This window comes from Leuciscus leuciscus (assembly GCF_965113295.1).
Source record: "Leuciscus leuciscus genome assembly, chromosome: 17".
In the NCBI taxonomy this organism is placed as follows: Eukaryota; Metazoa; Chordata; class Actinopteri; order Cypriniformes; family Leuciscidae; genus Leuciscus; species Leuciscus leuciscus.
In genome coordinates, this window is record NC_138741.1 from 33,440,159 (window position 1) to 33,464,636 (window position 24,478).

Consider the following 24,478-nt stretch of genomic DNA (forward strand, 5'->3'; position numbering starts at 1 on the left):
CTGTGGAGTTTATTTATTATTTACATTTGTTTTCCCTTTAATAATTTGTTTAATGCAGCATCCAAATGTATATATGGTTTTTGGGTTGTTTTCAATAAAAAAAAAATAGAATTAATATATCATAGAGTTGTTTGTTGTGGTGGTGATTAGACGAGATCTGTGGTGACGTCACAATCGTACTGCATTGTGGGACATATAGGTGCCTGAAGTGTACATATGAAGTAGACTCGCTCCCTCGGTCCAAATCGAGGGAACGAGGGTCTGTCCATCTAAACTTCCCTCGTCCACTTCACGAAGTGGAACGCACTTCAAAATGGCGGCGGGGATTCCCCTGAGGGGAAGTGCTTAGGGAAGTTCGCGAGTGCGTGTCTAAAAGTGGACTGGAACGCAGCACATGTATTGTTATAGTAGTTTGACATGACAGAAGAAAACAGAAAAGATTTTTACTTTCAAAATACTCCCTCGCCTTGCTCATCTTCTGAAAGGACATTTGAAAGAGTGAAAACCAACGCAGGTAAAAAATTAAATCTAAGGGTAAAATTCAATGATTTTGTTTTCTGCTCCATATATGGCAGAAAGACTGTAGTAAATTGCGTGTGACAGAGTGTTGATAAAATGTGAGAATCAAACATGATTAGTAGGCTTTATATGGTTAAAAGATGCTCTTCCAGTCACTCTTTAACATTCAGCATGCATTCAACATGATATACGGACTTAACAAATGCCACACAAACAGCTGGCCGGACAAAGATGTGTTTGTCATGTACAAAACATCGAGTGCAGTAAAACAAATAATTTACTGTCAAACAAAAGCATCAGATGGACTGCCAAGAAACATCTAGGGAATCGCTGATTGGATCTCTTAAGCCAAACAAGAACAAGACTTAATTTATGTTCTAGGGTTAATTTACATTCTAACACACTGCATGATAAAGTGTCCACACTCGGCTCCTCAGTCTCTACATTAGGCCTCACTTTCAACTTTCTACAGCTGGAATAGTGTAGCAAACTCTCTCCACAGCACTGGCACAGGAAGAGAGCGCCAGGAGTGTTCTTTTATTAACTATCTGGGTCCATATCTCCTCTGTGCAAATTAGCAAAGCTTTAGGGATTTTACTGGCTTTGCATTCCACAATGGCACTGAGAATGAATGCCTGACAAAACCTGACTGCAGCAAATTCCACACAATGCCGCTTCCCTCTTCCTTACTAACTCTCTCGGACTCGACAGATCCTCTCTGAGAAAACCAAATGATGGCCAAAGTCTCAGGAAGAGGAAGGACAAATTATCCTTCAAATTGTTTGTCTTCTTTTAAATATGTAGCCAAGATGTAGATATGCAAATGTAGATAAACTGGTAAAAATAAGCAAAACGTTAGCAAGCTATCTGTAGATGTTGTGTTTTACAAAGAACATGTGTTTATGTTCACACAAGCCATGCAAAATATCACATATATTTGAAGGAAATTATATTGGCGGCAATGAGTGAATTTTGGATCCTGGCGACACCTCTGAATAAAGCAAGATCTGTTCCGTGACTGTAATAATACACAAATGCTGTCTTAAAGGGACAGTTCACCCAAATAAAAATTTAAATTCAGTCATTAATTACTCACCCTCATGTCGTTCCAAACCCGCAAGACTTTTGTTCATCTTCAGAACACAAATGAAGATATTTTTAATGAAATCTGAGATATTTCTGTGCCTCCATTGACAGCTACGCAACTATCACCTTGATGCTTCAAAAAGTTCATAAAGAGATCGTAAAACTAATCCATATGAATTGAGTGGTTTAGTCCAAATTTTCTGAAGAGATGCGATCGCTTTAAATGATTATTAAATTGATTATTGAATTTAGGCTTTTATTCATATAAACATTCATTGACTCACACATCAGTTGTGGTAAACAGAAGCACAAGCATGTTCGCTTGATGTGCGAGAACCAATGAGGTTCATTCTCATGTTACGCAGCACGTTTGAGCTTAATCAAGAACCAATGAGGTTCATTCTCGTGTTACGCAGCACGTTTGAGCTTCTGCAAGAACCAATGAGGTTAATTCTCATGTTACGCAGCACGTTTGAGTTTCTGCAGGAACCAATGAGGTTCATTCTCGTGTTACGCAGCACGTTTGAGCTTCGGCAAGAACCAATGAGGTTCATTCTCGTGTTACGCAGCACGTTTGTGCTTCTGCAAGAACCAATGAGGTTCATTCTCATGTTACGCAGCCCGTTTGAGTTTCTGCAGGAACCAATGAGGTTCATTCTCGTGTTATGCAGCAGGTTTGAGCTTCAGTAACAACCAATGAGGTTCAATCTCGTGTTACGCAGCACGTTTGAGATTCAGTAACAACCAATGAGGTTCATTCTCATGTTACGCAGCACGTTTGAGCTTCAGCAAGAACCAATAAGGTTCATTCTCGTGTTACGCAGCACGTTTGAGCTTCAGTAACAACCAATGAGGTTCAGTCTCGTGTTACGCATCACGTTTGAGCTCCAGTAACAACCAATGAGGTTCAGTCTTGTGTTACGCAGCACGTTTGAGCTTCAGTAACAAGCAATGAGGTTCAGTCTCGTGTTACGCAGCACGTTTGAGCTTCAGCAAGAACCAATGAGGTCCATTCTCGTGTTACGCAGCACGTTTGAGCTTCAGCAAGAACCAATGAGCTTCATTCTCGTGTTACGCAGCACGTTTTAGCTTCAGTAACAACCAATGAGGTTCAATCTCGTGTTACGCAGCACGTTTGAGTTTCTGCAGGAACCAATGTGGTTAATTCTCGTGTTACGCAGCACGTTTGAGCTTCTGCAAGAACCAATGAGGTTCATTCTCGTGTTACGCAGCACGTTTGAGCTTCAGCAAGAACCAATGAGCTTCATTCTCGTGTTATGCAGCATGTTTGAGCTACAGCAAGAACCAGGTTCATTCTCGTGTTACGCAGCATGTTTGAGCTTCAGCAAGAACCAATGAGCTTCATTCTAGTGTTACGCAGCACGTTTGAGCTTCAGTAACAACCAATGAGGTTCAATCTCGTGTTACGCAGCACGTTTGAGTTTCTGCAGGAACCATTGAGGTTCATTCTCGTGTTACGCAGCACGTTTGAGCTTCTGCAAGAACTAATGAGGTTCATTCTCGTGTTACGCAGCACGTTTGAGCTTCAGCAAGAACCAATGAGGTTCATTCTCGTTTTATGCAGCACGTTTGAGTTTCTGCAGGAACAAATGAGGTTCATTCTCGTGTTACGCAGCACGTTTGAGCTTCAGCAAGAACCAATGAGGTACATTCTCGTCTTACGTAGCACGTTTGAGCTTCTGCAAGAACCAATGAGGTTCATTCTCGTGTTACGCAGCACGTTTGAGTTTCTGCCGGAACCAATGAGGTTAATTCTCATGTTACGCAGCACGTTTGAGCTTCAGCAAGAACCAATGAGGTTCATTCTCGTGTTACGCAGCACGTTTGAGTTTCTGCAGGAACCAATGAGGTTCATTCTCATGTTACGCAGCACGTTTGAGCTTTAGCAAGAACCAATGAGGTTCATTCTCATGTTACGCAGCACGTTTGAGTTTCTGCAAGAACCAATGAGGTTCATTCTCGTGTTACACAGCACGTTTGAGTTTCTGCAAGAACCAATGAGGTTCATTCTCATGTTACGCAGCACGTTTGAGCTTTAGCAAGAACCAATGAGGTTCATTCTCATGTTACGCAGCACGTTTGAGCTTCTGCAAGAACCAATGAGGTTCATTCTCGTGTTACGTAGCACGTTTGAGTTTCTGCAAGAACCAATGAGGTTCATTCTCGTGTTACGCAGCACGTTTGAGCTTCTGCAAGAACCAATGAGGTTCATTCTCGTGTTACGCAGCACGTTTGAGCTTCTGCAAGAACCAATGAGGTTCATTCTCGTGTTACGCAGCAAGTTTGAGCTTCTGCAAGAACCAATGAGGTTCATTCTCGTGTTACGCAGCACGTTTGAGCTTCTACAAGAACCAATGAGGTTCATTCTCGTGTTACGTAGCACGTTTGAGCTTCTGCAAGAACCAATGAGGTTCATTCTCGTGTTACGCAGCACGTTTGAGCTTCAGCAAGAACCAATGTGGTTCATTCTCGTGTTACGTAGCATGTTTGAATTTCTGCAGGAACCAATGAGGTTCATTCTCGTGTTACGCAACACGTTTGAGTTTCAGCAGGAACCAATGAGGTTCATTCTCGTGTTACACAGCACGTTTGAGTTTCTGCAGGAACCAATGAGTTTCATTCTCGTGTTACGCAGCACGTTTGAGCTTCAGCAAGAACCAATGAGGTTTGTTCTCGCACATCAAGCAGATTCGGTTGAGCTTCTGTTTATGTTCGCTGATCAATGTTAATATGTAAATAAAAGCCTAAATTCAATATTTTCATCATAAACAGCGATCGTGTCTCTTCAGAAAATTTGGACTAAACCATATGGATTAGTTTTACGATCTCTTTATTAACTTTTTGAAGTGGTAGTTGCGTAGCTGTCAATGCAGGGACAGAAAGCTGTCAGATTTCATCAAAAAGATCTTCATTTGTGTTCGAAGATGAACAAAAGTCTTACAGGTTTGGAATGACATGAGGGTGAGTAATTAATGACATAATTAAAAATGTTTGGGGAACTAACTATTTAAAAGACCCTAATAGTTTTGAATGCCTTTGATGTTTCCACAGGTGAATATACATGCCTGAAAAAATAATATTTCTTCCATTTAATATACAGTCCAACAGAAAAGCTTATCTTTGGTTAATGATTACCTGATTCTAGGTGTATATTATGAAAATGAACAACACTAGCAGAATCTTTGAATCCAGGTGAGCAATTTCATAAGTAGGCTACATTCTTGAAATGTGTAACACGGGCTGTCTTATCTTATCTAAGACTGTTTACAAACTTTTTTAGACCTGCACGATGGTATGTTCATGCAGAACCAATAAATAAATAATTACAGTATATACAGTAGCCTACATACATATTGAAATTGGTACTATCATGACATACAAATTAGAGGATCTTCATCGGGACATCCCTACATCGATGGAGAGATCAATAAGTTGAGAGATATGTAACTGCATTCTGCTTCTCAATTTATGAATCTCAAATTTTGTCACAAAATAAAGATCTGCTTATCTATAGCAAACGCTTTTGTACTTGTTCAGCATCTTCTTCCTAAACCTCAGCAGTAAAAGTTAGATGGAAAGTTCATTGTTCATCATCTGATCATCTTAAAATCATTGCAAAGCAGTGCTGTCACATATGGTAAAGAGGTAAAGCTTGACAGAATCATTTTTGCAGGTGGAAAATAAGTTTTCCAGCAGTAGTCAGAGATGCTCTTTAGATACAATGTTTAGCTGTGCCAGACTGGAGCAGGATGTTGTTATGCTCATTTAAACACATACTGAACATTCTGTAATAGTGAACTCATGTGAAACAAAAGCATGCCTTCTAAGTGATTATTCTGCCATTTTATAATTCGCTCAGAAAAGCTGCCCAAATGATCATATTCATTCTGATCCAATTATTAATACTTCCGCCCCCATTTGTCTGTATTACATAATATATGGTAAGGGGGAGAGGCGCTTTTACTGGAAAGCCAAAGATTGACAGCAATTGCATTGCAGACTCACGCGCCAGCAACCATTTCAACTATCAAGCTGTGAAATGACTGAATTACTTTATTGCCGTTTTGTAAGTCAACACCAGGAAATGAAGACAGACTAAACAGTGACACTGGTCCTCATTCTCAGAAGCTGAACTTGAAGCACAACAAACTGTGTATCGTTGAATCAGACTGCTTAAACCTTAGAGACTGCTTAGACCTACTGTAGTCAGTAATATAGGCTCATATAAGGCCTTTAAATCGATCTTTGCATTAGTGGAGCGCCAACATTTCTACAACCAGAAATATTTGTCTGAAACTGTTTTGCAGGGACGAAAACATTGTTTTATTAGTGCTTCTCCAACGGCACGTTTTGACGGTGTCAGTCTCAATTTTGTTTTCTTGTTTCTCGATTTCGCATTTTTAATCAAGCTTCATTTGGATAAACTGAGATCTATGCAGTTTTCAGTTTATGCGTGAAGCCGTGAACAAAACTTTAATAAACATTAAATTTGTAGTGTGCCTGCCCATCCAATCATCCCAATAAGATTTGTATCTTAAAGTTTTAGCTTTAAAATTCTGAAAGATTTGAAACAGAAACATTAGAAGGAATGTTAAAAGATACAGTATAACTTACTGAAATGAATTATGTAATCGCTCAATCAGTTTTTCAACTACGGAAAGATGTCAATAAAACAGCTTGAGAACATTATGTCACTTAACGTTACATTTACCTCAGAAAATCCATTTAATGACAGTAGTTAGTCAGCTAGAAAAAAATCATTTTAGAGGAGCATTTTGCTAAATATATACACTGTTACATATTCATTAGTGTGACCTGTTCTTCAATATCGTCACCTTCCTAAAATAATGATCATCAAAATGACTTGGGCAATTATTTTAGGAAGGTGACAATATTTCATAATTGAATAAATCCATCAGGAAAACAAGTTATTAGGCTACAGCTACCATTAAATGTTTTATTTCAACCGTGAAGTGGAGGAGAAACATCACTATATCATTAAAAAGTATTATGCTTTTTTACGTTCATCTTTCTTTATGTGTAATGTTGCTGTTTGAGCATGAAAAAGGTCTACACGTTTCTAAAGCACAAAGTCCCTCCAGCGGGAGTTATTCTCTGTATCAGTGTCAGTGTTTCTGAACTCCTGAAACGCCTCCATTGTAGTCTTGAGTTCCTTCCAGGAACGAACACGTCACAATATTCCTCATTTCAATAATTAATACGCAGAATAAAGGGGCGGGGCCTGGTTGAGTTGTGTTGAAACTCACAGTTCCCCAACACACACTCAAAGCGCTAGACCAATCACAACACACTGCTCCAGCCGACCAATCAGAGCACATTGTGCTTTTTAGGAGGAGGAGCTTCATAGAGACAGGAACTAAACAGAGCGTTACTGACAGACTGGGAAGAGAGGAGCTGCAACAATGGAGAATATGGGAAAAATTATGTTTTTAAAAACATCAAGCATGAAAACCTACTCTAGTAGAGCCCAAAAACTAAATCAAGAGTTTGTAAAAGGGTTTTATTGGTCCCCTTTAAGTCCAAAAAGTGCGTAAAGCTTCATCAATGAACCATACATGCTCTTTACGACACACTTCCCTCTTGCTCAGACACAATGACAGACCTCAGCAGCGTAATAATGCACTGGCCTCAGTTCAGGTTTTCAAGAGGCAAGTCAAGAGGCTTATTACGTTAGTTAAGTTTCTCCATGGGCGTCTTGCAGACAGATGTGGAGTTAAGCTAATGGAGAGCACTCTGCACTCCTGTTGAGTTTATGTCACTCCTTTGCAATCAGCCACAAATCTGAATGCAGTCGTCTGTCTGTTTGCAGTCGCACAGATGCATTGTGGGTCTGGAAACAAATGCATACAACTGTCACATGGGACTATTAAAACCAGCCGAGGAATGCATTGCAAATTCAGAGCGATTTGGGTTCCACTCTTTCTGTCTTCTCATCTATAAGATACCAGCTCTGAATTTTGAAAATACATTTTTGGTTTATATGTACACTGACGGTGTGATGTTCTACAGCAGTATGCATCAAATCATGAGTTATTAAATACGGTTCCTGTTGAGATCGTGACACAGACGCCGTACCTTTAACACAGTGACCCACATAAAAGACGTCATTAAAGAAGTTGCTGAAAAAGCCATTCATTCATTCATGCATCAGTCAGTCAGTCAGTCAGGAAAGACTGTGTAACACAATGCTGTTACTGTTGCAATTACTTCAAAGCCTCAAAGGCAACACATTAAAGGATTAGTTCATTTAAAAAAAAAAATATATATATATATACATGTGTGTGTGTGTCATCTTTTTTTCACCCTCAAGTTGTTTCAAACCTGCATGAATTTCTTTCTTCGGCTGAACACAAAGGAAGTTATTTTGGTAACCAGACAGTTAATGGACCCCATTGACTTCAATTGTATTGTTTTCTCTACTATGGAAGTCAATGGGGTCCATCAACTGTTTGGTTACCCATATTCTTCAAAATATTCTTTATGTTCAGCAGAAGAAAGAAATTCATACAGGTTTGAAACAACTTGAGGGTGAGTAAATGATGACAGAATTGATTTATTTTTAATTTAACTAGCGGTGATACAGAGTAAGCAAAGTTGAAATTCACTTAATTTTTCCTAAATTCTGTTTTATTTTTCCCAAATTCTGTGCTTTCAGTTTTATTTATTTTTTCTATAATCAATTTTAATGGTTTAATTACATTTTTTAAATCAAAAAAGCATGTCTAATCAACTGAATTCAAAAACTTTAACAATTGAGTCATTTAAATTTTTTTATAATAATAGGGCCCTATGATTTTGTCAGGTTTTGTCAGAAAAGCATCCTCCTCATTATAGACAAAACATTTATTCAATCAAGCTCCAAAAATGGCTCATTTTGATACTGTGGGAATTGTGATGTCACATGGGCAAATTCATCTGCATATGCCTGCCTCCAGAGCAAGACATCGACGAATACTTATACATCATAGCACCATAGGCCCCGCCCACTGATGTTCAGTCGCTTAAACGGCTGACATGTGCCTTCAACTGGATGTGAGTGTCGCGTCAAAAGCAAATAGAACCCATTATAATCACTGGCGCTGTCTACGGTCACGGTTATGGTTGCAATCCAATACCAATGACAAAGGAATTCAAACTAACTAGTCTTTAATCCACAAACAGAAATACACTGGAGAATCTCAGGAGAACATACACGCTCAACACACTTAATAATGACAATCACCGACAAAGGACTGAACAAAACAGGGAGTACATACACCGAGATAACAAGGGACTAATTAGAAGACAGGTGAATCATTAACTAAGAAGACAAACTAGGAAACAATCAAGGCTAAACTGAACTGAAGCACAAACAATTGAAAAGACAACTTAACAAAACATAATCCTGACACCTACACTGGATACAGTATAGAGACGCGTATTCGGTTTCTGACGTACTCCACATGCTTGATTCTGTCGACAACAGGACAAACGGAAGAGTAAAAGAAGGTTTGCTTTGTCGCGTCCAGTTTAAACAGCTGGTTTGCATCTCTGTACAGACTTCAGAAGAATCCCAGCATCAGGAACAAGTGCATGGTTTATTTTTAATGGCATCCCGGATCGTGTCAGAGTGTTTTTTTTCGGACAACAAATATGTTTGTTCGGAGCATTTTGTTTCGCAAAAGAGGCACAGTGTAATGGAGAGTTCGCAAAGAAACTTTAGTTGAAAGATGAAGCAGCTGACTGTATTGGATCTGACAGCAGCAACATCGCAAACTGTAAGTAAAAGATTTCACAATGCTTTGTCTGTAAATGACAATTTTATATGGATAATGTTTTCAAAACACTTACTCGCGTGCAATAGTGAGTGGGCATTAATACTGTTTCCTATGCAATGATGTTAGCCAATCATAACAGATGCCATTTACTGACAAGCCTTAAAGCCTTAAGCACCGATCATTTAGTAAATCATTGTTTTTCCACATATATATTTGTTTCCACATATATACTTATGCAAAAAACTTTAGTAGCATTATAAGTGAACCTCAAGGAACATATTAAAATAATAAAAAATCCATGTCATGACCCCTCTAATATAACAAATCCAAGTAAATGAACTTGTTTTTGATGCGTGGGCTCTGTCCAAATCAAAACTACCCAACATAAACACACACGAACACACACAGAGTGATCATGACTCATTTTAACCATTATAGCAGTCCACACATAATGACAAACACACATGCAAAGGTTTTGACCTTTCTTTGCAAACACTGTCAACACTGAGTTTTGTTAACTGTGTCGTTTCTGAAGTCTGTATTATACTATATTATGTATATGTATGCATTATGTACAGCAGATCACAGTGTTATACACTCGTCTGTATTGTGTGCAGACTGATTAGAGTCACTGGCTTTTGAGCCACTAGGTTTTGAGCCCCTGTTTCAAAACCTAGTGTGCTGCCTATCTAGACAGCATTTTAGGACATTTTGGGAACGTGATTTCTGGATGAGCCTGTACCAACACCCACAATTGCAGGTATGTACACTTGTCCACTTGCATGACGTATTTCTGGTGTTTGAAGTGTTCAAGTAGGTGTGAAAACCTCAAGTGTGTGTAGAACTTCTGATTACATAATAGGACACACTTGCAGTGTTGTAAATTTTTTTAAAAAAAGCAAGTTTTTAAAATTGTATTTAAATTATAATTATTTTATTTTTTATATATATAGCTTTATTTAAACACTTTGATTTATATGGAAGCTTGTTTCCGCCACAGAATTGCGTGACATAAACTCGCAATTATTAGTTATAAAGTCAGAATAGCAAGATATAACAATTCAGATGAAAAATTCAGAATTGAAAGTTTATATCTCGCAATTATGACTTTATAACATGCAAATGCAAGATTTTTTAATTTTATTTTTTTATCTTGCACTTCTTACTTTATAACAAGCAAATGTGAGTTTATATCTCGCAATTATGAATTTATAACATGCAATTGCGAGTTTATCACGCAGTTCTGAGAATTTTTTTTTTACAGTGGCTAAGACCGCAAGTGTGTTTAGGCTATTGGAACAGGCCAGATGTCATATAGGCAAAGTACGTGAAACATTTTGGCCATCAAAGTTGCTTTCAGCATTTGAGTCTGAATGCGCATGTGTATCTAGCTGACCTCGCGCCTGTGACGCCCTAAATGCTGCCTAGGTAGGGTTAGGGTTAAAGTTGTGAGACACAACCGCTGTATCCGCGAAACAAAGACTCCAGATGAGAAACGTAAATCAGAAACATTGCCACTCAAATTCTTCTGTAGCCTACTCAGAATGTAACCGATGAGCTCAACGCTGACTCAATGCGAAACATAAACAATGATTATATTACTGACAACTTAAGTCATTTGTAACTATTAAGGTGGATAAAGCAGGTAAGCACATAGTTTCTGATTCTCTCAGAGAGAAAAAAAAAAAAAAATAGTGTACTTACAGGATTGTGGTCTGAGGAAGAACAGCGGGCACTGATTCCAGGTTTAAATGCATACATCTGACAGTGGTACGGAAACATAAACAGCGGCTCGGACATGAGAACGCCGGGCTTGGGCCACTGCTGAGGAGAAACACGCCGAGTACACTTAAAAAGCAGGGTAAGTTTCGGACAGTCCGCAACGCCATGACCAGCCAGTGCGCCGGAGAGCAGTGTGCAGGAATCCAGTGTTACAGACCGTGTACTAGACGGCATGAGAGACCAATCACAGCCTTCTCAATCGTGCACGATAAAAGCCCATCCTACTAAACTTTTGCCTACTACACACTTCAAAGTACCGGCATTTGCGTAGTACGTAGTCTGAGTATGCAAACTGGGATTCAACCATTAATCGAGGAAGTGCAAAGGGGTCCATGGAAAAGTTTAGAGAAAAGCACTGTAAAAAAATTATATAATAATACAAAATTAATAAATAATAATATAAAGAGCTAATTAACTAAACACATACATTTAATTTAATAAATAAATAAAACATTTGATTTTTTTTTTAAATATAAAATATAAACATTTTCATTTGGATAACACATATTACAGTAGGCCTACATTACTAGAGTAGAGAGAATAGGTCTTTCCACATGTATTTATAATTGAAAATTATAAAATTATTTATTAATACCTGCTTTTAAAGTTTAGGATGGGGGTCCCTCACATGAGGATGATCACATTTGGGTGTCCATTGAATCTAAAGATTGAAACCCCATGATGTAGTACTCAAAATAAATAGGGTCTAACTACATTTTAAAAATCAATTAGGCTAATAAATGTAATTGTACATTTTTAGTGAATATATAAGTCTATAATTGAATAGGCCTATATTAGCCTACCAATAATTTTGGCATTTTGCTTCTGTGATATTCTACAAAAGAACAGTATTTGTTTTTTTATGCATTTAAATAGTTTTTGCTTTTCTGTCATATTAGTAAACGCTTTTCATAATAAGAGTCTGTTCACAGATAAGCACGGCTTATCAATATATTGTGTATGCATTGATCACGCTGTGTGGAGCACTATTGCTTTCCCACAGTGCAATGCTTTTGTCTTGACCCACTATCAGTTATAATTTTTAACATGTCTTTTGTCAAGCACCATTTGATTTTTACTGCCAAAAGTTAGATTTTTACACAAAATTGTAATTTTCACTAAATACTGTTGTAAAACATGAAACGTCATTTTACAATTTTAACCATTTGTTTGTTGCATAATGCATACTCATGGATGGAAATGCAATCCAAATACATCAGGTAGTTGTTCAAACTAAACACTATTCATCACAAAGGTTAAACATGCACATATATGAAAATGATGCAAATTATAAAATAAAATAAAATGTATAAGATTTTGTTTGCCTTACTGGTACTCTTTTACTGGTTCTGCTTAAAACAAATAACAAACACATAAACAGAGATCTTTATTAGAGGAAATCACATGCTTCTTATACCACGCAGGATTTGCATGAAACATCAATTTATGAATCCTGTATCGTTTTAAGCATTTCTTCTTCTCCAATAAATCATAGAAGATGTCTACTCGAGTCTGTGGCAACACCATTTTCTTTATTCAGAGTACGATGTGTCAACATCCAGCATGACAAATATTGTACAAATTTCCACAATTTAAAAATGAAAACTCACCGCAACTTGTGATCTCACACATTTATAGTAAAATTAAAATGTCAACAAATTCATGCTGTATCGTACAAAAATAAATCAAACTCCAGTTCCACAGAGAGCACAATAGTTTATACAAAATCCCGTCTTCATTGATGATTAAACAAATCAACCTTGAAATGAAGAATTCCAGATAAATAAACTCATGAATTCACAATAATTCATATGAAAAATCGCATTCTAATACGTGACTTTTTTTTCACCTTGGGTAATTAGTCACATATCCTTAAAAAAAAAAAAAAAAAAATCAATATTATGCATCAACAGTAAATGAGCAGCATGTTTGTGCTTAAATTCCCATTTCCATTGTACCGATGATGACGATAATTGATTCAAAAACCCATACTAGCTATTTCTCTATTGAAAGCATTACTATATTGGCAGAAAGCTGCAGATGTGATGCTGTGCATGAATGATGGAGCCCTGAAAAAGGGCCGATTTGTACAATGGATGAGATCCAGTGAAGTACAAGCACCTTTGCGTTAGCTCTCAATAAGGTATTAACAAGGTTGCTACAGCTAATAGTACAATGGAAATCAGGGGTGACCCCCTCAAACTCTACTGATGACTCTAACCACCGATCCCGTCGCACTGGGACGTTTTCTTCTTAAAATGCTTTATTTTGATTGACTACTCTTTTATGATTTTGTACAATGATTAGACATAAAGTGCTGCTGGGGATTATTTTGTATGATACAGAACATACTAGACGAACTAGCATCGTTATTTCAAAATGCACAATATTTCTTGTAAAGATATTTCCCTCATGAATATCTCAATCCCTGTAATCTCTCGTCAAACCGCTGAACGTCTGTCACCGCGCCTTCCTCGTGCCAAAGAGACACCTGGAGATTGCACATCGTCCGAAGGTGGGATAAGTGCAAATAGTCTTCTGGCACAAAAAGTGGGGGCAAAAACCCTGTAGGTCCCGTTTTCATTGTCTTTACTGTGTGTATTCTTTTCAGATTCCTTCTGCGTTAGTTTCCACACTGTACAAACATCCGAGCATGGAAACGAAGGTGTCCCTGCGCAGCATCGTCCGTCTCTAAACCTAATTTCCACTTCCTTTTAAAACATTTGTATTAAAAGATTTATATAAAAATCAATCATTTACATATAGTAAAAAGATTCTGTAGCTTCCACTGTTTACAAACATGAAATTGCATATACCCACCACATAGATTGTATCTCTCTCTCTCTCTCTTTTTTTTTTATACACATGGTTTAGTCAAATATTGCTGAGACAGTTCCATTCTGGCTACTGTAATTTCAAGAATAGACCGAGTGAAGACGTATGTGGCGCGATGTTAGAGCTGCTAATGCCGTTACACTGATGCAGATTAAATGACGAAGCCACAAATAATCAAAGCACTTCCGTTTGCATGTTAAAGCAGTTTCAGGAACTCCACCATTAGCTTTCCCTGTCATGACACTTACCATAAAACATTCACATTCCAGATCTTTAACACCAGTGTTTTTTTCCCCCACATATTTTTCATTGATAGTTGATATGGTATAATGCTTTATTTCGAAGGTCCACTAACTATAAGTAACTTTGCAACTACATGCCAAGTCATTAGAGTATTAGTAGACTGTCTGCTTAATATCTGCTAACACTTTATTTTGATGCTCCCCAACAGAAATTCTACTGATTTCCTAGTTCTGGCATGAAACTCTAGATGGCTCAGGCTGATAGGTCTAACTCATTTGATAGCGATCACATCATTATCTTCATGACACAGCTGATTGGTTGCTGTTGCATCAGCGGCCAATGAGCCGCAGTTCAACATTCAAATACCAGTAGTGTTGCTGTTATCAGTTTGCAGTGCTTTCAGAAACCCTCCTCTTCCCCAGCTCCACCTGTATAGATCTGCTACTGGTTTAATCATGTATGTAAGGGGGTGGTAGTGGCGCAATGGATAAGACACATGCCTTTGGTGTGAGAGACCCGGGTTCGAATCCACTGTGAGACACCAATGTGTCCCTGAGCAAGACACTTAACCCCTAGTTGCTCCAGAGGCATGCGACCTCTGACATATATAGCAATTGTAAGTCGCTTTGGATAGAAGCGTCAGCTAAATGAATAAATGTAAAAATGTAAATGTAAATGTTACATGTGCAGCAGCAGCAGCTCGTCTTACTCGCTCACAGCAATGTCTGTGAATGTATTGGCTGTAGAAAGTCTCTGTACTTGCTCTGCAGTGTAGCAGATCTGTTCCACCGAGACCAAATACATTAACATTTCCATATCCATTACTATGCCAATCTCTATTACCATACCAATCTCCGGAGAGTTGTCATGACAGAACTATAGTAACTTTGCAACTACGCCAACTTATTCTACTAACCCTAACCTGATAGTCTACTAACACTCTGAGAGTTCGTTGACATGCAGTTGCAAACTTAGTAGAATGTCTAAAGTAGACTATAAAAAAAAAAAGTGTAACCGTTGATATTAATGATAAAAAAGAAACAGCACCAATCATCTTTCAGTAGATCTTTCAATGAGCTAACCTCTGTGATTTTAACTCTCTATATCAGCAAGCATCACAAACTAATGTTCAGTAGTGGTTACATTACTGTTGTATAATGTACACTAAAATGTGCATCAATGAGCAGCGAGAAGGATGATTCACGTTACAAAACGTACAAAATGTGAATGCTTTCCAAAACTATTTTGCAGATTTTTTTTTAAAGCACGGCCAGAAAAATAAACCCAAAGAAAAATTATGTTTAGTCAGCATAACACTTTTGAAAAGAACATGAATTTAACACTGTTCGATAAACTACAACAGCAAAACGTGAGGCATCCCATATGATTATTCTTTTTTTTCTTTCTGAAAGTGTCTTTTGTTCCCTGTGTTCCTTCGTTGTAGGAAAGTGGCCCTTTCATTCTGAGATGCTAGACTTGAATGCCTTGTACTGCTTGTTTGATATTTTCTAGCAGGGCCTTGTTCTCTGCGCTCTGATACTGATCTTGATTGGTGTACATGTCCGTTAGCGTGGTCACATATGCGTCAAAGCTCTGTTCGCTCATTGGCTCCTGTGAAACACAGAGGAAAGCTCCTGTCAGATGAAATACAGTGTGTGGAAGATGACAACAACACATGAATCTGGGTTGTACACTTTTGAGAATTTAGAAAAATTATACTTAAAAAAAAATCAAAAGAATTGAAATTCTAATTCAGTTCCTGGAATTGAGGGGCAAACAGGATGCAGACTTGTTTTTAGAATTTGAATTCAAGAAATGAGAATTAAAATGGAATAAATTGCAAATAAATGAATATAACTGCTGTAGCATAAATAACCCCAAAACATATGGGCTATTTCAAAATGGTACCATTGGATTAAAATTTTAATGGCAGTTTAAAAAAATAAAATAAAAATTTATATAGAGATCTGAAAACAATGTGGTGGGCATTTTGTGCTCTATTTTATTTTTATTTTTTTACTTTAATGGCTGTTAATTGCTTTGACAGTACTGAATTTAGTTGTAAGATTTATTATAATAAGTCTATTCAGTCTAAATAATTTGTTCTGCCTATTGGGGACAAGATCGGCATACTTTTTAAAAACAAATATGTTATTTATGTTTTAGTTATTTATGTAGGTAGGTAGATAGATAGGTGGGTAGATAGGTAGATAGGTGGGCAGATTTGTGGGTAGGTATGTAGATAGGTATGTAGATATGTGGGTAGGTATGTACTGTAGATAGGTGGGTAGGTATGTAGATAGGTAGGTAGATAGGTGGGTAGGTAGGTATGTAGATAGGTGGGTGGATGGGTACTAGTTTGATAAGATAGGTATTTAGGTAGATCAGTAAATAGGTAGGTTTATACTGTAGATAGGTGGTTAGGGAGATAGGTAGATAGGTAGGTTGATATACACTCACCTAAAGGATTATTAGGAACACCATACTAATACTGTGTTTGACCCCCTTTCGCCTTCAGAACTGCTTTAATTCTATGTGGCATTGATTCAACAAGGTGCTGAAAGCATTCTTTAGAAATGTTGGCCCATATTGATAGGATAGCATCTTGCAGTTGATGGAGATTTGTGGGATGCACATCCAGGGCACGAAGCTCCCGTTCCACCACATCCCAAAGATGCTCTATTGGGTTGAGATCTGGTGACTGTGGGGGCCATTTTAGTACAGTGAACTCATTGTCATGTTCAAGAAACCAATTTGAAATGATTCGAGCTTTGTGACATGGTGCATTATCCTGCTGGAAGTAGCCATCAGAGGATGGGTACATGGTGGTCATAAAGGGATGGACATGGTCAGAAACAATGCTCAGGTAGGCTGTGGCATTTAAACTATGCCCAATTGGCACTAAGGGGCCTAAAGTGTGCCAAGAAAACATCCCCCACACCATTACACCACCACCACCAGCCTGCACAGTGGTAACAAGGCATGATGGATCCATGTTCTCATTCTGTTTACGCCAAATTCTGACTCTACCATCTGAGTGTCTCAACAGAAATCGAGACTCATCAGACCAGGCAACATTTTTCCAGTCTTCAACTGTCCAATTTTGGTGAGCTTGTGCAAATTGTAGCCTCTTTTTCCTATTTGTAGTGGAGATGAGTGGTACCTGGTGGGGTCTTCTGCTGTTGTAGGCCATCCGCCTCAAGGTTGTGCGTGTTGTGGCTTCACAAATGCTTTGCTGCATACCTCGGTTGTAACGAGTGGTTATTTCAGTCAAAGTTGCTCTTCTATCAGCTTGAATCAGTCGGCCCATTCTCCTCTGACCTCTAGCATCAACAAGGCATTTTCGCCCACAGGACTGCCGCATACTGGATGTTTTTCCCTTTTCACACCATTCTTTGTAAACCCTAGAAATGGTTGTGCGTGAAAATCCCAGTAACTGAGCAGATTGTGAAATACTCAGACCGGCCCGTCTGGCACCAACAACCATGCCACGCTCAAAATTGCTTAAATCACCTTTCTTTCCCATTCTGACATTCAGTTTGGAGTTCAGGAGATTGTCTTGACCAGGACCACACCCCTAAATGCATTGAAGCAACTGCCATGTGATTGGTTGATTAGATAATTGCATTAATGAGAAATTGAACAGGTGTTCCTAATAATCCTTTAGTTGAGTGTATAGCTAGGGAGGTAGGTTTATAGATGGGTTGGTAGGTTGGTTACTAGGTTGATAGACAGGTAGATACGTAGGTTGATAGATAGATATGTAGTTAAGTTTATAGACAGGTGGATAGGTAGGTACTAACATGGTAGTAACCATGAACAACACAATTTATGCGTATATTATATTTATAACAACACAATTTATGTGTATAGGTGGACATATCATGAATGAAAGATTAAATCATAATGACGTTCACCATGACCAACACCAACTGTGCTCTGCCAGTTTAAAATTGACAGACATATTGAAAGCATATAAATACTCATATGTATGGTGAGGATAAGAGTTTAACTGTGGACTTACTCTCTGATGCAGCTGTAAACAGCTGTTGTGTCTGACTGGAGGCTCTTTGTGAAGTGATTTCTAGAGGAAAAAACAAAACCTTATTAGCTGACAGTGTTCAATACAGATAAGATCAGGACACTGTCTGAACACCCAGTCAAGACAACTAACTGGTACATACTTTAGGACATGATGCCATTTATGTCCCAAGGACTAACTTTCTAAATGTTTTTATTTATTATTATAATAAATATTTATATGTCCTTAATCCATATATCATGCATTCACTATTTGTATCACTATGTTTTATTATGTTTACACTGACATTGACCTCATCAAGCTCTATTTCAGCTCTGTTATGAAGGAAGAAATCTGATTGGTGACAATGAATAATGTGAAGCTGTATGATATTTGGTAGTTAAAGGTTTTTTTTTTTTTTTTTTTACCCAGTTTGGCATAGACCTTTACAAAGACATGTAACAGGGAAAAACTGTTAATTCATATTTCATTAAACCCCAGAATGATACCACAAGAATTATGTATTCCAATTAAAAGCATTTAAATTCCAAGCTTATTGTGACTGGTTGAAAGCGCTTTAGGGTTGAGTAATGATCAACTATTCATACTTTGTAAGGCTGTGGGACTGAGAGTCTGTGGTGATTAACACTCTGAAACTGTGGGATTGAAATGGGGAAAATGAGAGAAAATGTCACTAATGTCACTGTTTCCTGAGAATGGGCTTCATCTAAATCTTTTAAGAAACAACCAGGCAGTATAGTTGCATTATCAAAGCTAAACACATTTATTTTCTCTTGCTACGATGTTTTTGGTGGTGAAATGAAATGAAATGACATTTATTTGTATTCATTCATTCATTTGGTATAATTTTGTTGAGCATAAAAGAAGACAAAATGAGCGCAATGGAAGAAATCTGTTTTGTAGCCATGTCGACCTAAAATCGTTCCGTATAAACCAGGGTTATTATCATCAACTAAAAATAAATCCATAATTATTTTATTTTTTTCAGCTAGTATAGTTTAAGCTGAAATACTACTAAAACGAAATAAATTAAAATATAATTCTAAAACGTCATAATTACTAAATAGACATAAAAAGAGAATGACAGAAACAAAATGACTAAAAATAAAAAAATATATAGTTAACAAAAACAATAATAGTATATCAATAATCTCTAAAATAGCGCTGGTATAAACTGGTTTAGTGATGAATGAAATGTCTGTGGAAGTGATTGAAGAGCTGATTGTTTTTAAGCTAACTCGCTGCAGAATAAACCATATTACAACTAGACTAACACCAGGCTTTGAGATAAACTAAGACCAGCAAACCAACTTTTATGGTATATACTACAAACTGGTTTATGCTTTTTTGTTGTTGTTTGTTTTAGCAGATCTAGCCTTTTAAAGAGGCTCAAAGCGAGTTCCCCTTGACTCTGGCAATAACAATGCGTCAAATTCAGATTACACCAGTTGACGCCACAACTTTTGACGTATGGACTAGTTTGAAATGACCCGGCCGTGCCGTAGTGCTGATGCACAGGCTCAATTTACTGAACGAGCCAAGAACTGCCTCAAGCCTAACACAGTTCTTTCTTGATTTTTCTAAATGAACAGACTAAAGCAATACGCTCTTTGTCCAGGACTTGTCCTCATTCTGATGGGCATGGTCCCTTACCATCTGCGGAAGCTGGATATTAGCTAAACTGTTTATCAGTGAAGGCCTGAGGCTGGCCGGCTCACGCAGGAGAGATTCATTTTGCTGTTCAATCACCTTGTTTTCCTCCTCTAAGGACTTCAGATTAGACTCCATTGTGGTGATCTGTGGGACATGAATCGACACACTTGTTAATTCTGATCAAAATGTCTTCATAGTATGACAACATAATGTTTAAACTAAGACTATAGTACAGTAAATATCTGTGCGATTGAAATTTGATTTATTACACATTTTGCATTTACCCTGTAAGGCCTAATGTACTGAGACACACACACACACACACACACATTTATTGTCTCACCTGTTTATTGTTTAAATATTTACTGTTTATTTGTTTGTTTTTTTCAGTTGTGCTGCTTCATATTTTGTAGAAACCATTTTTTTTTCAGGATTCTTTGATAAAAAGAAATTTGAAAAGAACAGCATTTATTTAAAGTAGAATTTTTCTGTAACATTATACGTCTTTACTGTCAACTTTGGTCAATTTAATGCATCTTTGCTAAATAAAGTTATTCAATTCTTTAAAACAAACAAACAACAACAAAAAGACATACTTTTAAAAAGTAGTGAATATATGTGTATATACTGTATGTTCTTAGTTTCGCTTTCATGGACTTTTAGTTTGTATTCATTAGTCACATGTGTTACTTTGTCTTAGTTTCCCGCCACTCATCTGTCTCCATGGACACTAACTCAATCATCAGCGCTGTTATTCATTTAGTTCATCACCATTATGTATTTAAGTTCCTCCCTGTTCACTCTCAGTTGTCTTTTGTTTTTAGTGTTAGTGTTTGTTTCACGCACACTCTGTTACACCGTCTGTATTTACCTGAGTTTATTTTATTATTAAAGACATTTTTATTGGAACCTGTGGACTCTCATCTTCATCGTCTTTATCTTTGTGACAATCACGATATATATCAACTTGATTTATTTATGTATTTTAGCTGTAAATAAGGTTGTAACAATACTAAACTTTCAGATACATTTTAGATAACACAAATTTTATAGTCAAAAGGTTGGAATAATTGGAATAAAATGAAAGAAGTCTCTTTTGCTCTCCAAGGCTGCATTTATCTGATCAAAAATACTGTAAAAAATTTGACATTGTGAAATATTATTACAATTTAAAATAACTGTTTGTTATTTTAATATATTTTAAAATGTATTCCTGTGATGGAAATTATTATTGGAGTTCAATTATTAATAATAGTTCTTATGATTATCATTATATTTTATTTCTAGCGGAAACCATGATTTTTACATCTTAAAATATATACAAACAGAAAACAATCATACAAATAATATTTTACAATATTGCCGTTTTTACTGTATTTTCAAAGATCAAATGAATGAATACTTCCCTCAAAAACATTAACAAATCATAATAATTCCAAACTTTTGACCACTAGTTAATACTCACATATGGAAATCGTTCTATAAATACACTCACCTGTGTTCTAAGTTTGATCATATCCGCCTCCACCTGTGAATTTGATTCATGTAAATCTTTAACATCTTCATCCAGCTGTTTAACATCTGCATCACAGTCTAAACCTAGAGTGAGAACAGACAAACTTGATATATAGCAGGAAAAGCAAATACCTGTACATAAAAACACCCTATCATTTTACAGTATACTTACTCTATAATTGTACTCATATGTGTTCGCACAAACTCTTGGATGATTTGAATTATTCCCAGGCATTAAAAACCACTTATCTAAAATTGGTGTTATTACAGACATGGAGAGACTGTCATAATTTGCATTTTTACTTGCATATTTTGAAAAGTCTTGGTGACTGGTTTTGTTCTGAGTTCTCCAGTGTGAGATTTAAGACTTTTTCTTTACCATTGCTTGTTTGCTGTTTTATTGTGAGCATCTCCACTCCTGATAGTCGGGCTTTCTTCATCGCCGCTGTGGCACGTGGGCAACCAGAGAGACTAGAAAAATGAGAGAAAGCAGAATGTGGAGCATGAAATATGGATTATTAACACTTTTCCCCAAAAAGAGACTGTGACTGTGTAGTATTTTGTTTTTGTGGTAAGCAGTTACCCACTACCAGAGCCATAGAGAGAGAGAGTTGCGACACTCTTTGATGTCGCCGCTATGGCTGTCACGTGGTTCATGTAAGCCCCAATAGTTCCAAAACGTACGCTGGCTGTCATGTTCTTCTATGGGACAGACAGCAGCGATTGCATTATTGAACGGTAAATATAAAATAAAACACGCACCCAAGTACTTTTTCAGCTGTTATTGCATTATTGCATTTTGTTAATGTCAGTTTTGCATTTGGAGATAAGTTTTAGGCTATATTTTTGGAGGGAAAAGCTTAGTGTTCATGTTCGCATGGGTAGTAGCACTGGCTTTAGCGGCTCTAACTTAACTTTTCCATATCATTCATCTGATGATGGACGTCTCATGATATTTATTTTAGCACAACTGGGCTGTATTAGGCTATTGATTCCCGTGATTTTGCTTTATTAGGCTATTGATTCCCGTGATTTTGCTTATAAATTTTGATTCAGCCATTAGCCTACCTTCGTGATCACGCAGAGGTCTGCCGTGGCGGTCCGTTCAGAATTCGCTTAGAAGCTAGCTCACTTCTTCTGATGAAAGTGGCCACCCCCAGGACCACAACGTGAAACATGATCATGTTAAGACTAAGAATATTATTTTAAGATTAAGGCCATTCACATTATCAAAACTATAACAGATTAAAAACGAATTTAAGCATGGCTGATACAAATGAAGGTTTTCAAATAAAATATTTTTTATTAAACAATGACAGACAACAAAAATGTGTGCTTGTGTGTGAACAAGAAAAACAAAAACCAGGGGCAGGTGATCCATGAAACAGACAGGACTGGTGATGGCCATAACAATCCTAAAGGTCCAGCATTGTTCTCACAAGCCGCTTCACTCAAGACAATAATAACATAATGAAAAGTTAGTATATCCCAAAAAATTAAATTAAATAAAAGTTGCTATAAAGGTGGTAGCGATTCATTACCGAACTCTTAGTTGACGAAGTCGCGCTAGCTAACTAACGTTAGCTAGCGTTAGCTAGCAGGCAGTGCTTGAAAATTGGTTGAAACAACCAACATAAAATATAAATAATTACGCTGTGCATGTACAAATGAAGACCAGTATAAGCATCGCAAAGGGCCTCTGATACAATATAGACAGTTGACAATTCAAAAGAGGTCGATATTTCGGCAACTTAACTCTGGAACAACTCGACGCGCAGCAATGTAAGTGAATGGTGTCCAACGCCCACATGACAGTGTTTGGAACTATTCCGATCTTCATATCCCGGAAGTAGGCGGTTAAAAGCGCCGCCATTATTTACAACGGAGGTCTATGGGAGTGTCGCAACTCTCTCTCTCTCTATGGCTCTGCCCACTACTAATGGCTTACTTCAAACGTTCAAAAGTCTGGGGTCAGTAAAATGTTGTTGTGGAAAGAAATTAATACTTTTATTGAGCAAGGATGCTTTAAATTGATCAAAAGTGACAGTAAAGACATTTATAATGTTTACAAAAGATTTCTATTTCAAATAAAGGCCGTTCTGAAAAGATAGAATGATTTCTGAAGGAGTCCGTGACAATGGAGACAGGAGTAATAAAGCTTTGATCACATGAATAAATTACATTTTAACATATATTCAAATAGAAAACAGTTCTTTTAAATTGTTACTTTTTTTTTATCAAATAGTCTTCAGTACAATCTTGGTGAGCATAAGAGACTTCTTTCAAAAACATAAAAAAAATCTTACTGATCTCAAACTTTTGAACAGTAGTATAAGTGGTATGAATAAATGAAAGTTTCTTATATTTACATATAAAAAAAAAGAAAAAAAAAGAACAAAACTCTTTGCAGAAGTTGACAAACCTATAGTCATTATTTGTTGTCATTAATGTACCTGCTACATCCCTGTCAGGGCAGCAGAGGGCGCTCTCACCTAAATATTGACCGGACTCACTGCTGTTTAGAATAGCATACCATCGTATTACTCTTACTGTATCTGCAGTATGTACACTGTTCCCTGCACAGTATGTACATTTTTCTGTATGCATGAAATAACCCATAAAAATAGTGTAGTAAATATATAGCAGGGGCTCTCGACTCGAGGTCCCCTTTCCTGAAGAGTTTAGCTCCAACCCAAATCAAACACCTAATCGAGGTCTTTAGGAGTACTGGAAACCTACAGACAGGGGAGTTTGATCAAGAACGGACCTAAACTCTGCAGGAAGTGGACCTCGAGGGCCAGATCTGAGAACACCTGATATAGTATGTGTATACATACTATGCTAAATAAGAGTATACACAGTAGCACAGTATGCAGTTCACTAGCATTCCATCCTCAACGTAGCCATGAAAGCACTTCTATGGTACCATCTGTTTCTGAGTTTCTGTTAGTGTATAAATAGCCTGGTGAATGTATCGTGCGCAGATCCTGAACACCACGTCGTC

General features: G+C 37.3%; 2 protein-coding genes across 6 annotated transcripts in view; both read right to left on the reverse strand.

The window, feature by feature from the left end:
- pxdn (peroxidasin) overlaps nt 1–11,389 on the reverse strand; it is an 88,498-nt gene extending 77,109 nt beyond the window's left edge. The window contains exon 1 of the mRNA XM_082143403.1: nt 11,109–11,389. Coding sequence (XP_081999529.1) covers nt 11,109–11,293 — 185 coding nt within the window. The 5' untranslated portion in view covers nt 11,294–11,389. The remainder of the gene's footprint in view (nt 1–11,108) is intronic.
- Nucleotides 11,390–14,920: 3,531 nt separating this feature from the next.
- Nucleotides 14,921–24,478, reverse strand: part of myt1lb (myelin transcription factor 1-like, b) — a 148,159-nt gene continuing 138,601 nt past the window's right edge. For 2 of the 5 annotated variants that reach the window (XM_082143415.1, XM_082143416.1), the window contains 5 exons: nt 21,854–21,945; nt 21,455–21,558; nt 19,960–20,103; nt 18,289–18,348; nt 14,921–15,875 (listed from right to left, as the gene is read on the reverse strand). In XM_082143415.1, coding sequence (XP_081999541.1) covers nt 15,735–15,875; nt 18,289–18,348; nt 19,960–20,103; nt 21,455–21,558; nt 21,854–21,945 — 541 coding nt within the window. In that variant the 3' untranslated portion in view covers nt 14,921–15,734. The remainder of the gene's footprint in view (nt 15,876–18,288; nt 18,349–19,959; nt 20,104–21,454; nt 21,559–21,853; nt 21,946–24,478) is intronic. The other 3 variants (XM_082143418.1, XM_082143417.1, XM_082143414.1) reach the window with 2 other exon arrangements.